Genomic DNA, 14639 nt, shown 5'->3' with positions numbered 1-14639 from the left:
TGCATTTCTAAACTAATATTCTCCTTGCATTTTAATGCATTTTTATCTATAATTGCAGTAAATTATAAATAAAAGGATTAAATGAAAACTATAAATTTCCAACAAGAGGCACAACTGTAAACTAAGTGCAACATGCTCAACCGTAAGTACTAAAAAAATTACTTAGTTGTTTGTTATATGAGGACTGTTATTGTTATTGTTAGTTTTACAAGACACTAGTCACATTTCTGGAAACTCAAGGGGGCTGACACAAAAGATTTTTCTGAATTCCAAAGTTAAAATTGGAACGAAGTAAGGTGAAAGAAAATGGACTATAAAAAATATTAACTTGACCACTGAAATTAAAAGTATCTAGAAGCTTAAACAATGATTAAAACCAATACAAAACTCTGAAGACATTTACAATACAATGGGACATACAATTGGTTACTATGTAGAGGCACACTACAGTATAAACAAAGCAACAAAAAAAAATTTCCACTTGGTGTCTGTAAAGGCCATTGCTAAAAACTTGGCAGCTGGTCACTGAAAAAATGGGTTAATGGTAAAATAGGGTAGAGCCAGGCAATGCCGTTAGGATGTTAGGAGCCTTATGGAGAAGGAAAGTGCCCAGGGGGTGCCAAATGCAAACAATGAGGGCTCTCCTAGTTCAAAACTAAATGCCCATCAATCAAACTATCTGTGCAAAGGCAACCACTCATCAATTCATATTTCATGTTAAAATTTTACAATGCATTTGTTAGTACTAAACTTAGTAAAAAGTTTTGCATTAAAGTACTGCACTTTTGTGTACAGCAACTTAAAACTAAAAAAAATAAAAGAATAAAAGATTTTATACAAAAACGGTTGATATATCAGTCTAATATAATAGACTTAACAATGCATAAAAAACAAGTGATTCTCAAATATATCTCCAAGAAACAATAAAAAAATATGTGATTTTTCAGAATATTATCACTCCCCACACAATTAATATACCTCATGGTTCCTGAATGTATCAAGGGTCAGCATACTCACATTTCAACATAGTAAGATATTTTTTCTACAACTACATAATTAATAAAAAAAATAAAAAGTTGTAACTTAAGTAATTAATATCAAATATGTATTAAGCAGATTTCTGATGTTGCATGAAATTTCTACACAACTTTTGGGTAGACAAATTTTACTCAAGATGACCTCCATAATTTTTCATCCTATTTCATGTAAGCTTTTCAAATGAACAATTTTGTTCAACTAACCACTGTAATAAAGCTTGCCACACCAAGTTTTAATGCAGGTGTATCTATTTAGTGCCAAAAAGCCAGCACACAATCTAACTTTTGTTAATCTCTGCAATAGGTGTAATTTATCTGCAAGCAACGTTCAAATCCAATAAAAATAAAACAATATCTGCCATCATAACATGCATCTGGAGGCAAAGCTTGAAGCATGTGTCTATTCACAAGAGTAATACTGAGAGTATTCATAATCAATTTACAGTGCTAACATCCTAAGTGCAAAGTATTTAAAAGCTAAAGAACCTAGTGATTAATCTGACACTGAAGCAAATGAATTATAATATTCATATATATATATATATATATATATATATATATATATATCTATATATATAATATATATATATATATATATATATTAATCATGTGTTAAAGTAATATATATTATTTACTAACCACAATACTAATAAAAATTCAACTTTTCTACATTAATTTCCAGAAATTATTTTTAAGACTACATCCCTGGCAACAATATATTTTTATTGAATTACATGCTAACAAACGAAATCTCGCCAATTTCAGTAATCATGAGAAAAATAAAATGACAGACGAGCTGTAACTTGCAATCACTATAGACCACTCAAGTTTGGGAAACCTAAGTTGAAGATAAAGAGGGGTTACATGAAAACTAGTACAGTACTTGCACTGAGTAAAAAGGGAGGAAAATAACAGCATACGCTATAAACAAAGAAGTGCGCTACCTTCAGAAGCTTTACTAGGCTGAGTGGACCCGTTTCGTCGATCGGCAGAGGTTCGCCCTGAATCTGTAAGACTCATGATCTGAGGTGCAACACGGGCACGAGGCTTGTTTATATGAGGAGGGGTATGATTTGTGTTCACCTTGTGACTTGGGGTGTTGGTTGCCTTAGCACCCCCAATGTTTCGAGTAGGGGCATGGGTAAGACGGGGAGCAGGAGTGACTGGGGGAGTGAGGGTTGTGAGGAGAGGCACATCCAACTCCAGCTGCTGCAGGTGAACCAACGAATCTAGAAAACAATAACACTCGTGTCTCATGCATCGGTCGACCGACAGAAAAGAATGAGGAGTCAAAAAAATATCATATTAAAAATCTGCCAAACAAAACAAAATGAGGGCTTCACTACTTTTAAATAAGCAAAATGATCATACTCTACCAACAATGTTTACAAAATAAAATATTTCTATTTAAAAGCTGAAATGCTTTTATAATATAAACTGACAGTAAAATATCTCTATATTAGTGTAAAACAATAGTATATTTGTAATACTTCTAAAATAACCAAAGCAATCAGGGTCTTGTTTAATTAAATCAAAACAATTTAATACATCATTTCAGACAAATTTTTACTCAACTTCTTAAAAAGCAAGCTATTCGGTGTGGGCAATCATTTACAGAGAATTTACAGCCTCCCTTCGCAAATTTGACAGTTTACGCTATGGATAGCCTAGCAAATTCTTTATTACGAGGATCAATTTTTTGCTTCATTTATGCATGTATGTCAATGGGAAATAACAAATCATTAAACATTTCTTACTAGTTTCATGTGCAGCTCTACTATATGAACATACTGTTTTATAAAAGTTGCCTCAGCAACTATCAAAATAACTTTTAAGTCAGCTGCAGTCAGTGCAAGTGTAAAACACCATGAGATACATTACAATGAAGGAAATAGAAAACGGATTTAATTTCCATTTTTTAAATAGAATGTGCATCAGAAAACGGATTTAATTTCCATTTTTTAAATAGAATGTGCATCAGGAACACTGAATTTTAAAGACAAATTTCATAAACTTTTCATATTCTTTAAGAAGATGAATGCTTTTTGAGAATTTTTTTTACAAGTATCAAAATTCTGATTCATGAAATCATACAAAAAAAAAAAAAAAAAAAAAAAAAAAAAAAATGCTTATATCAAAATAAACAAATGGTATCATGTCAAAACTTGAACAGATGGATACTGTATCAATCATATCACTTCCAAAAGAATTCTGGCTAATGAAAATGAACTACGAACTGGCCTGTATTTATCTTCAGCAAAAATTATATAACTTAACTGTTGTTTTACTATGAATAAAATTGGAAATCCCTTTTAAACAGACATATTTTACTGTAAGCTCAGAAGTAAAAGACGGAAACATAAGTGCACATTAGCAAATAAATGTAAAATGCTTAAGAAAAAATACTTAAGGCATGCATTAAAAAAAGTTGTCTAAGCCCAAATTCTCCCTTTTACAAGAGGATTTTGAAAATATCTGGTGACATTAACTCAAATAAATTAAAATGTAATTCTGAAGCAGATAAAAAATTTACTACTTAAATCAATGAGAACACAATAAAACTTATTTTTAAAAAAAGAAACAAAACAGAATTAAAATTACTGTACTAAAAGTAACAAATTTAAGCAGAGAATTCTATATAAACTTGAAGATCAGTAAGTACTTAAAATGGCAATGAACACATGGACTCTTAATTAAATTAATTAATGAATGGCAAATAAACTTTCAATAGCAATTTGTACCTGCCACGAGCAAAAATAAAGATCCAGTATAACCATGTACAATATTCTATTACTTTTCTACATCACAAAAAACCTGCCAACTGATGCCACAACTAATACATAAATATGAAATGTCACCAACAGTATGTCAAAATATCCACTGCCATACCTAACATATCTAATCTTTCTTTGGCCATAATAAGATTGGTCTTCATTTTATCCTGAAGTCTCTGTGCCCTTTCGTACGCCTCTCCACGGCCAGTGCAGTCAACAGAAATCCCTGCCTCCAGCTCAGAGATACCACGTCTGTACAATTCCATTGCCAGTTCTTTAGAACCTGCAACAAAAGAAACAGAAATAAGTATGCAGCACACAGCATTACTCCACATATAAAACTCCTAATGAGAAAAGAAACAATGGTATACAAGATTGAACAACAGATATAAATTAATGCTTTAATGACCATCACAAACTGACACAAGTGATCATATGCTCATAATCAATGAAGCTTCAAATCTACATTGATCAAATGTTTGTTTGATCAAATGTTTATGTGTGCACACACACAAAAACATTCACAACTGAATTTTTCTACAAGAGTATTATATTTGTATACTGTATCCTCATCACCCTAGAGAATTTCAATAATTCCAAATCAACTGTGCTAGCAAGTAATGAAAAATTGCATTACATACTTTTTCTGTGAAAATTGATTAAGGCAAGCCATGACATGAAATAAGTATTACATAACGTCCCTATCAACCATGGGCAAGTTTTTTCAAACTTGATCTTAACTTGCAAATTACACACTTGTTTGAAAAATTATATTTTATACTACTTAAAATATTCAAGAAGATATTCTCACCAAAATAGGATATTCAAGCTTGCCTTTGGACAACAAGAATGTTAAAATCAGTAAGACAGCCATTCCATCTTCTTAGTGAAACATGGGTAACAATTACCTTAGATTTTTTCACAACATGGTAAGAGTAGTATTTTGTTACATTTCAGAAGTTCCTTCATAATAACACCTGCATTTCTAAATCAAAGCTTTAAGTGCATTGATTTCAAGTTAATAATATAAATTACCTAGGTACAATTCATATTCAGGATGGCATTCCAGGTTTTAAATGTGACATTTGCAAAAAACCAAATTCGGACAACTTAGTAGTATAACAAAACCTTTCACAGGATATCAAAGACATTACTGACAATTATGAAACCAGATATTTAATTTATATGCCTTATCAACAACAAACAATAACACTAAAGACTCCCTAAATAAAACAATGCAGACAACAAGCGGGTCTTCAAAATGAATTAAAACTAAAACTTTCATGATTAGATGTACATGACAAAAATACCAGTCTTCACATCTAAATATTTAAATTTCAAAATAATTTGTATGATCATAGGGTGCAAAAACACTGTCTTTTTTTCGGGACAAACTAGTTTATGATGTTTAACATCACTAAAAACGTGTGATAATATAAACCTCACCATAATAAAGACATAAAAAATCATTTCCCAGCATTTTTGTGTATTTATGGATGCGTGTACTGTAAACACATACACATGACACAGCTTTGGAACAATTCTTCTTCTACCAATTACTATTTGTTTCGACTGTACACAAATAAATATTTATACGTCGTGTGTGTGTGTGTGTGTGTGTGTGTGTGTGTGTGTGTGTGTGTGTGTGTGTCGCGTGCACGCTTAGTCTTATGCTTTGAATAAAAAAAAAAAATTATAATCCGTAACCAGTTGCCGCAACCTGTATCCATTATGGGCCATCACAAAAGTTCAAAATATTTTCAAAACCTAATTTACGTACAATCCACATGACTAAGCAATGGCGCGAGTTTCGTCACGGAAACGCCAAACTTCAAACAGAGAGGCAGCGGTCACATCCCAATCAACCCTTCAGAGGGAAAAGCTGCAAAAGAGTAACGTAGCGGATGTTGCCCTTTCACCTCGCCAATCAATATCCACTAATTGGAGTTTCGCAGTCCATTCATATTTTGCCATCAGGGATTTCCCGGATTAAAAAAGTCGCGTATCCAGAGCTGCACTCTGCATCCGTATCTCAGATGACACTTAGGGAATAAACACGGCACTCTAATTCAGGTTCAAAACCTTTCCTCCATGCTATTGTCTTTTGAATGTCAAGTGTTCTTAACAGTGCGGAACACACAAGAATAAGAAACGAGTGTCTTATATTCATCAAATTGTGTCAAGAGATTATTAGAGATTATTCGCTTCACTTAAAATACACACAAAAATACCACAGCCATATCTCCATAACAAAGAAAGGAAAGACGAAGAGAAAAAATCGGGCTCTAATACAACAATGAGCGGTAAACCACAATAAATAAAGGACTGCAGTTTGTTGAGAATAATAGCGACTCTGTAGACGAGAATGACTCGTGTGGTGTAAAGATTTGTCAAACATACGAATGTTCTGTTACACACGTTGTTGGTTGTGCTTCTGGGAGAACGTAAGATGCAAGTACGAGAACTGCGGTTTAGGCTGGAGAAAAAAAAAAAAAAAAAAAAAAAAAACAACACACACACACACACACACGGCAGACCTTTGTACTATATTCTGTTATGTTGGTAAGTGTAATTTCCACTTATTAACATGCACAAGCTACGGAAACTAGCTTGTATCAAATGGGGTTTTAAGACATCTGAATGTAAACATGACTAATATTTATAGCAGTACAGAGAAGGAAGTAAAGTAAGCCGCAAAACGCATTATATGGATGGAGTATTGGCTGTCCTGATTGACACATCTGTATATATTTATTGAAAAAAACTTTTGTTAAGTTTGTTTGGGTGTTTATAAGCATGATTAAGCAGTAAGTTATATCTTGAATTTTAGATGCACTTTACATCAGGACTGAGAAGTGGTCAGATTATGAGAGAGAGAGAGAGAGAGAGAGAGAGAGAGAGAGAGAGAGAGAGAGAGAGAGAGACCTGGTCTGGATAAGGGACAACTTCCTTTCATTACAGCTCAGCCATGGCAGACGGTGCAGTTTAAAAACTCTTTTGTTGCCCGGTTTTCATTCAAGAATGGCTGAATATCCGTCAACGACAATTGGCGCTAACAGGGTATATTACAGGCAAATAACTTTTGATGAAAAATTAAAAATAATATCCTGTGCACCCACTATAGAGATATCCTGCCAACAAGCAAACTGATATTCATCTAGTTTCGGGATATCCTGCTGAATAGCACGCAAACACACCAAAAGTTTGATCAGATTCTGTTTGTCAACCTCGAAGAAATCAGCTGACGTGCCCACAAACACACTCCTGGCATCATAAAATTGTGCTACAATTATTAATAATACTACAATAGAAATATCATAAATAAAAAAAAAAACGAAAAAGAGGATTCTAAAATGACGCAATCCACCAGGCCTTTGTCAGAACGAAGCTGTATAAAACGCAACTCAAAACTATAGGAAGTGTTGGCAGGCCAAACTAACTTTTTCAAAGCTCCAATAACCGGATATCAAGACCACAAAGACCCACACATTTTACCATGCGAATATGTAGAGAGAGAGAGAGAGAGAGAGAGAGAGAAGAGAGGAGAGAGAGAGAGAGAGAGAGAGAGATGCTCTAAGCAGCGACAATCGTGGCCGTATTGATCACATGGGTATACCGCTGAAGTCGCGCCAGTTCTTAAAAGTTTTAAATGTGAAATGCACTGAAGATTTCGAATGATCTTAGTTAATCAGCAATATAGCTTTACAGTCTCCCTTCCCCCTGGTTTACACTTAAAAAGTAGGCGAATTAAGACAACCTAAAAATTCGCTCAGTCAGTTAAAGCTTACTGCACCATGAGATGGAAGTTTCCCAACTCCGCCGAGGGGACGAAGGAACATTTCTCAGCCAGTGTGTTGGGGTCCGCCGGAATGGAAGAAAGAAGACTGTGAACTGGCAATAAATACCATGGCTAAGATGGCGGAATCCTGGGAGGAAGTTATTACCTGCCACGGAAAAGGCGAAAGTAAAATATTTCTAGAGCCCATGGAAAAACCTGTACATACAGAAAGGTTAAACGCACACTTGAAATAGCATGTGATGAAATCGCTGTCATTAAAAATGCTAGCCCATATCTGGAACGATGGGCTAAATACCACATCGGGTCACCGACCCCTCGGGGTCAACGAACTCTTAAAAGTCTAGAAGAGAAAAAGCCACACTGTTCATTTTTATAGCAAAGAGCAATGAGCCGCATCGGTTTCGATGGCTTTTACGGGAATTTCGGAATGTGGCCACACTGATGGACGGCTACATCTCTGAAGGAAGGTAGCAAGCAGTTCTGTTCCCTCGCGAAACATATCGCTGTAGTCTCGTTTTGTTTTGGCGGTTCTCTTATAGAAAGATTCATTTCAATCGGAAATAAAGGAGAGGAATAAATAAAGAAGAGGAATAAAAGGTTGTGGAACAGAGAAATCACTGGGTAGAAGAGGATTTTAGCCTTTTCTTAACTAAATAAATTAAATTGTAATTAGTTAAAATCCTCTTAATAATAACGTCTGATATATTCTACGTACAGAACTTGCCCAACTTCATATTAAATACTTCAACGCATTTTGCACTGCAACGTTCAAGATCCCGTGTCAAGCAGGTGATAGAAATCACAAGTTACAACAAGGTCTACTCTTCAAATATCAAAATTATATCTATATACAAACATGAAACCAGAAAAAAGGGAAAGCGTTTTCTTCGATTAAAAAAAAATACCAGAAAGAAAGGCTTGTTGAAAGTTGAACAACAAATAACAAACCACCACTCAAGAAAGAAACGTAAATAGACATTTTTCATTTTCAACAAAGCAAGATGAGGAAGATGACTACTTTACAAAGACCACTCCTATATTAGAATGGTGTTTAATTTTGTTAATTGAGAACCATAATTCGATCAAAATTAAAAGGCACAACCATATGATGATTTCAAATTCACCAAGGCTTACTCCTGTGCTGAATACCTCCCTTTACTAAGAGTACACTTGACGCCTTCCCTTTTCAGGTCCTCTTAAGGGAAGTCGTGCCCAGAATACGCATGAGGTGGATCCTAGAGAGAGAGAGAGAGAAGGGAGAGAGTGAGAGAGAGAGAGAGAGAGAGAGAGAGAGAGAGAGAGAGAGAGAGAGAGAGAGACGCGCCTCTCAAGTATAGGGAAGAGAAGTGTTCGTATGGTTCAAAATAACCTATGTGAAGAACAGAATATAAAATAAGTAACTTCCAAATTACGAATTCTGAGGAGACTGAATCTCTCAACTTTCAGTCTGGAACGTCACATGTTACCAAGTCAATTTTCCAAAATATCGTTGGCGGATTATGTCTGACACAAAAAAGTTTTGATAACGCAAACCTCCGCAACGGAGGTAATCCACACAGAAAAGGTCCCTCCTCCCTAAATCTTACCGGTCACTCTATGCCGGCTACGAGACACAATCTTGGTAAAATTTTTATAACAATCCACTCACATTATTTTGCAATAATCCTGCAAGAGACCGATCACAAAACAAACATACAAACAAACAAAAACTCAAAATACTTCTTAAGCGGAGATAATAATCAACTCACAACTTTGATCATGTCAAATCTCCGTGAGATAGCGAGTTGGAATAATTCTCAAGAAATGAAATAGCTGCAGACCTTGTCTCAAGCAAATAGTGCTTTAGGAGGAAGTTATATTTCACCGAACCCCAAAAGCCAGCAGGAGAAATATATTTAATTGAGAACTTTTTGGTAACCCTTGGGATACCATGAGAGCTGAATATCATAACTAAATTTGTGGTTCACAGCCAACTATTAATCTAACCTTTGAGGTGCAACGTAGAAATTTTCACACTTTGCACAAATAACGGAAAAAATGGGTTATTTGCCTCACAATACTTGATTCTGAACCCCGTGGCAGATGCACATTCCAGTCAGCTCCCAATCGAACACCCAGCTCCTGATCAAGTGCACAGCCCCGATCAAATGCCCCGCTTCCGTGCAAATACTAAGCTCCCAATAAAATTATCAGTACACAATCAAGTGCCAGTAACCAATGAAAACCCAGCTCGAAATCAAATACCCACACCACCCAATCAAATGGCCAACTTCCAACCAAATGCCAGGCTTCCGATCAAATGCCCAGCACCATATCAAATGTCCCACAACCAATCAAATTCCCCACTCCCGATTAAATGCCCAACTTACCGTCAAACAAGCCAGTTCTTTTTTATGATTGCACTCATCTACTGCATTATGGCATGACAAAACTAAACTTAGACAAAAAGCGCAGGGCTTCATGGCCATCAAAACAAGTAGCATAAATCCACAAAGTGACATTCATTAAAATAGTTTCGTATCTGAACTAAAGATTAGAATCTGTTGTTCCACACTAACATCGTTCTAAACCCGATACGAGTTGCCCTATCGCCCATTAGGGTAAAATAGATTGGAGCCGAGACATTATGGGAAACGTAATGTTCAAATATACGAGGCCAGCTCCAGCAAACGGCGGATTTCCACCAATAACAGTAAAACGAGTTATCTCGTTGACTAAAAGAGGAAAACAGGCGTCGGTGCACTTACGATTATCGAGGAGCAATGCAAATTCAGATAAGAAGATAAATTCGCTTTGCAAAATATGAATGCTGAAAGCTCGACTGTTTTTATGACAAATGAATTAATCATTAAGGTGATCCATTATTATATTCAAGTAAAAATACCACTGCACTTCGATCTTGGATAAAAGGCACAGAATAGAGTCTGTTAATTACCTTAAGACATTTACTGGTCCTTCCACGCAAGTAATTAAATCCACCAAATTACATACATTCTGGAGGAATCCTTCAACCAGCTAATGAAAATGAATGTTTTGACACACACACACACACACACACACACACACACACACACACACACACACACACACACACACACACACACACACACCTAGATAAGGATATATCTATACAAGAAGAAAAAAATTTTATGCTAAATATGTATATATACAATCGACACGTCAATATATATATCTATATATATATAATGGAAACGACGCACTCTTTACCCGACCCTTGACTCCAGCCAAAACAAAGAGACGCTGGTGGAGACGTTGCGTGCTTTTACCAGACAGCCTTCAGACATAAACATGCTACTGAGACTTCTCACGCAGGTCGTCTTCTCCAGTTCCGACGCATCCAAGGGTCCAGACGTCGCACCTAAACTGTGACGATTATTACGGGGGGGTGGGGCTCGTCGCATTATTTACTGGGTTAAGAGAGGCGTACAAATAAGGTCAATCGATATGGCGTGAGTCTACATTCTAAATGGAACCAATTTTAAAATTCAATTTCCTCATAGACACGAGACTTTAGAAACATTACGTCTGGCAGACAGCTTTCAATCGAATGCAACTGCCTTCACCAGCCAATATTCAATTTCGAAGAAAAATATAGCCTGACACCCACCCACTAAGGGGATTTGGGTTGCATACCTGGAAAATAACACTGAACCAATAAAACAAAAATTATAAAAACAGATGGTTTTTTTTTCCCCAAAAAATTATAATTTTTCTTTTTCCTTCATCACTCACTGATTTCCAATTTTTATAGCCTGCACTTCTTTATTAGTGAGCAACTAATGCACATGTGTATGTACTATATAGTGTTTCCTGCCATCTTCAACTTCTTAGTATTACCATGATAACTCGAGCAAAATACTTTAAAGAAAACAGATGATCCCTCAAAAGACAAAAAAGAACAGAAAAAAAAAAAAAAACCCAAAAAAAAAAAAACCAGGAGGAGAGAGAGAGAGAGAGAGAGAGAGAGAGAGAGAGAGAGAGAGAGAGAGAGAGAGAGAGAGAGAGAGAGAGAGTTTGGAGTACTAATTAGTAATGCAAATATATTAGTAATCTTTATTAACCTCCACCGAAGCAGCTTTGTAAGACCAGTAAACTCACCTCTCATATATAGTAGACTTTCTAAGGTTGACATGACGTTCTCCACATTGACTAACAAATCCACAAATTCACAACACCCAGATAATAAGAAGTCTTTCAGTTTATCCTTGAATGATTTAATCATATTTTTCCTTAGAACTTGATATCATTTTCAGTCACCTCGACTTGAATAAAAATTAAAACAGGTTTATTATATCCCACGACCTACTAGTAACTAGTACAAAGCTTAATTTCATAAAAAAATTAAAACTAATAACTTACACCATTAACGTAAGTAATAACTGCCTTAAAATCGGTTTTAAAAGGCAACCATCTCGCTGAAACTTTTCCAGTAGGTATAAACGTCAGCAAAAAGAATTATATATATACATATATATATATATATATATATATATATATATATATATATATATATATATATATATTATATATATATATATATCATTCAGACTCTAAGCATCAATGCACTTCTTACGAGGGCCGAAGAGACATTCAGTAATATGATTTCATTTCATACATACTTTTAGCTAACTTCACCGATCAATCTACCAGTTAAAACCGAGAGAGAGAGAGAGAGAGAGAGAGAGAGAGAGAGAGAGAGAGAGAGAGAGAGAGAGAGAGAGAGAGAGAGAGAGAGTGTGTGCTCCACACTTGTCTTTCACTGCCTTTAAAAATGATTTTTATAAAGTTTTTCCTACATTCATATACTTTTCTTCATACACATACATACATACATACATACATACATACATACATACATGCATACACACACACAGAGAGGCACCACAAAGTGCTCCACACTTATCATTCACTGATTTCTAAAAATGATTTGTATAGTCTTTTTATTAAGTTCATATACTTCTTCTCTGAGAGAGAGAGAGAGAGAGAGAGAGAGAGAGAGAGAGAGAGAGAGAGAGCTATCAGTCGTTCCGTCGACAAGCATAGCAAGGGACAGCTCATTTCCCGGGTTGCTCAGTTGTGGCATTAGGTGGGAGGACGTTCATTGGCGTTCCCTAACAGCATATCCACTACCTTCATTATTGATCATAGGTCTCTCTCTCTCTCTCTCTCTCTCTCTCTCTCTCTCTCTCTCTCTCTCTCTCTCTCTCTCTCTCTCTCTCTCGTTGCCAGTTAAGGATAAATAAATGACAGTACCGAAATACTTCAATTGAACATTTAAGAGGACCTGGAAAGTGACCCTCAGAAAACAGCCAATTTAAATATTTACAACTAAATGTCAGGCGATAACCTTTTACACAAAAATTGGTAATTTTTTCTTTTTACAAAGATGTTCGTAAGCATCCCCATATCTATTCGTAATATGCCTTAGGTGAAAAAAAAAAGAATTTAAACGGTTTTTATTTTATTTCTATTTTAAACGGGTTTTCTTTTATTTCTATACAATCTAAAATAGGAAAAACTCACACAGCTTTAAACCAGATTTCTCTTTAGGAAAAATATCTCAAAGATAACCAAAGACAAACATTTTAACGTCTTTTAAGGCTAATGTCTGAATCATTCAAGCGGTTGTGGTTGACTTTTTTGTGCACACACACAAAAAAAAATGCACTGTAATTCGCTCACTCTGAGTCAATTCCTCCCTAAAATAACAATGATCTAGCAAGAGGCATAATGAACCAGCTTAATTCTGCAGCACTACAAAAGGTGCAATGACATAATTCAAACACATTTAGAAATGAATACATGAAAAGTAAAAGTATGTACCTCTGATGTCATTTCACAATATATATGCACTCTGTACATTAGCATTACTTAATTAAAAATTAAACTGAATTATTAAGTTAAATTTACATTAACGAAGGTTCTTGAGTTATATTGAAGGTTTTATTCCGAGGATGTACCAATTCTGATGAAATCACTACAAAATAGATCTATATTTTAAGACTTGGTCCCACACAATTTTTCGTTAATAGAAAATAAAAGAATTACCCTCGTGCTAAGAATTACCTTCGTGCAATCAAATAAAAATGAGAAACGGTTAATCATAAACATTGAATGTGCTCAACGTACATCATTAGACAATATTTCAATGAAAATTCACTCTCACTTTTCATAAATTTCCTGATATTCAAAAATTACAAACAGGAAACAATCAAAGACATTCAAATGACTATCAGTATAATCAAAATTAAACCCATCGCCTGGACAAGCACATGAGAATCTCTCTCTCTCTCTCTCTCTCTCTCTCAGAGACTAGGCAGCTCCTACAATTCCCTTTGAGCGAAGCATTTCATCCTCTCACGAGACAAGAAGCCACATGTTGCACCATCATCATCATCATCATCATCATCTGCGACAAGAATCTCCTGTGGCACTCGGAGGCACTCCACCGATACATGACGCAACACCGCCTGCCCCCCGCTGTCACTTCCTCACTCTACTGTCACCCAGACCTAAACGTCTTATCCTTTCGAGTAGCCTAATTTGCTCTGCTAATTCTGGGGACCGTTCAATGAAGGTGTAGAATTTGAGATTGTCATGGAGGCATTTAAGTTGAAATTCAAAAGTTGTTTAAAAATGGCGGAGGAAGATTGTACAGTATTTCCTGATATTAAGTTGTAAAATCCTAATTAATTTCTTCAAAACGTACAAAAGTATTGTGAATCTTGCTACATTTTAACAAGATCTGAAAACAGAAAACCATGCTGTCAGTAACCAGAGGCCTAGGTAGGAAATGAATTTGCAACATTGCAACAAAAATTTAAGGAAGCCTTTTTAACATCTTCCCTGCCAGAAACTCAGTAGGGTTAGACTTGATTCAGGAACATATTAATGTTTAAATTAGCCTTGAGTGTACAACAATAAAAGGATTTTTTAAATGTATGAAACAACATACCACCCGCAGTTCTATATATAAAAAATTTATAAACTGAAGACAATATACGCCTT

At 35.3% G+C, this 14639-nt stretch overlaps 1 protein-coding gene across 3 annotated transcripts in view; it reads right to left on the bottom strand.

Moving 5' to 3' along the window:
- LOC135225235 (spastin-like) overlaps positions 1-14639 on the bottom strand; it is a 185531-nt gene that overhangs the window by 17791 nt on the left and 153101 nt on the right. For 2 of the 3 annotated variants that reach the window (XM_064264600.1, XM_064264728.1), the window contains 2 exons: positions 3927-4094; positions 1982-2266 (listed from right to left, as the gene is read on the bottom strand). In XM_064264600.1, the coding sequence (XP_064120670.1) occupies positions 1982-2266; positions 3927-4094 (453 nt within the window). The remainder of the gene's footprint in view (positions 1-1981; positions 2267-3926; positions 4095-14639) is intronic. The other variant, XM_064264664.1, reaches the window with a different exon arrangement.

The sequence above is a fragment of the Macrobrachium nipponense genome, chromosome 11 (genome assembly GCF_015104395.2).
Source record: "Macrobrachium nipponense isolate FS-2020 chromosome 11, ASM1510439v2, whole genome shotgun sequence".
Lineage (NCBI taxonomy): Eukaryota > Metazoa > Arthropoda > Malacostraca > Decapoda > Palaemonidae > Macrobrachium > Macrobrachium nipponense.
The sequence above is the reverse complement of the archived record's forward strand: the minus strand, read 5'-3'. Positions and strand labels throughout refer to the sequence as shown.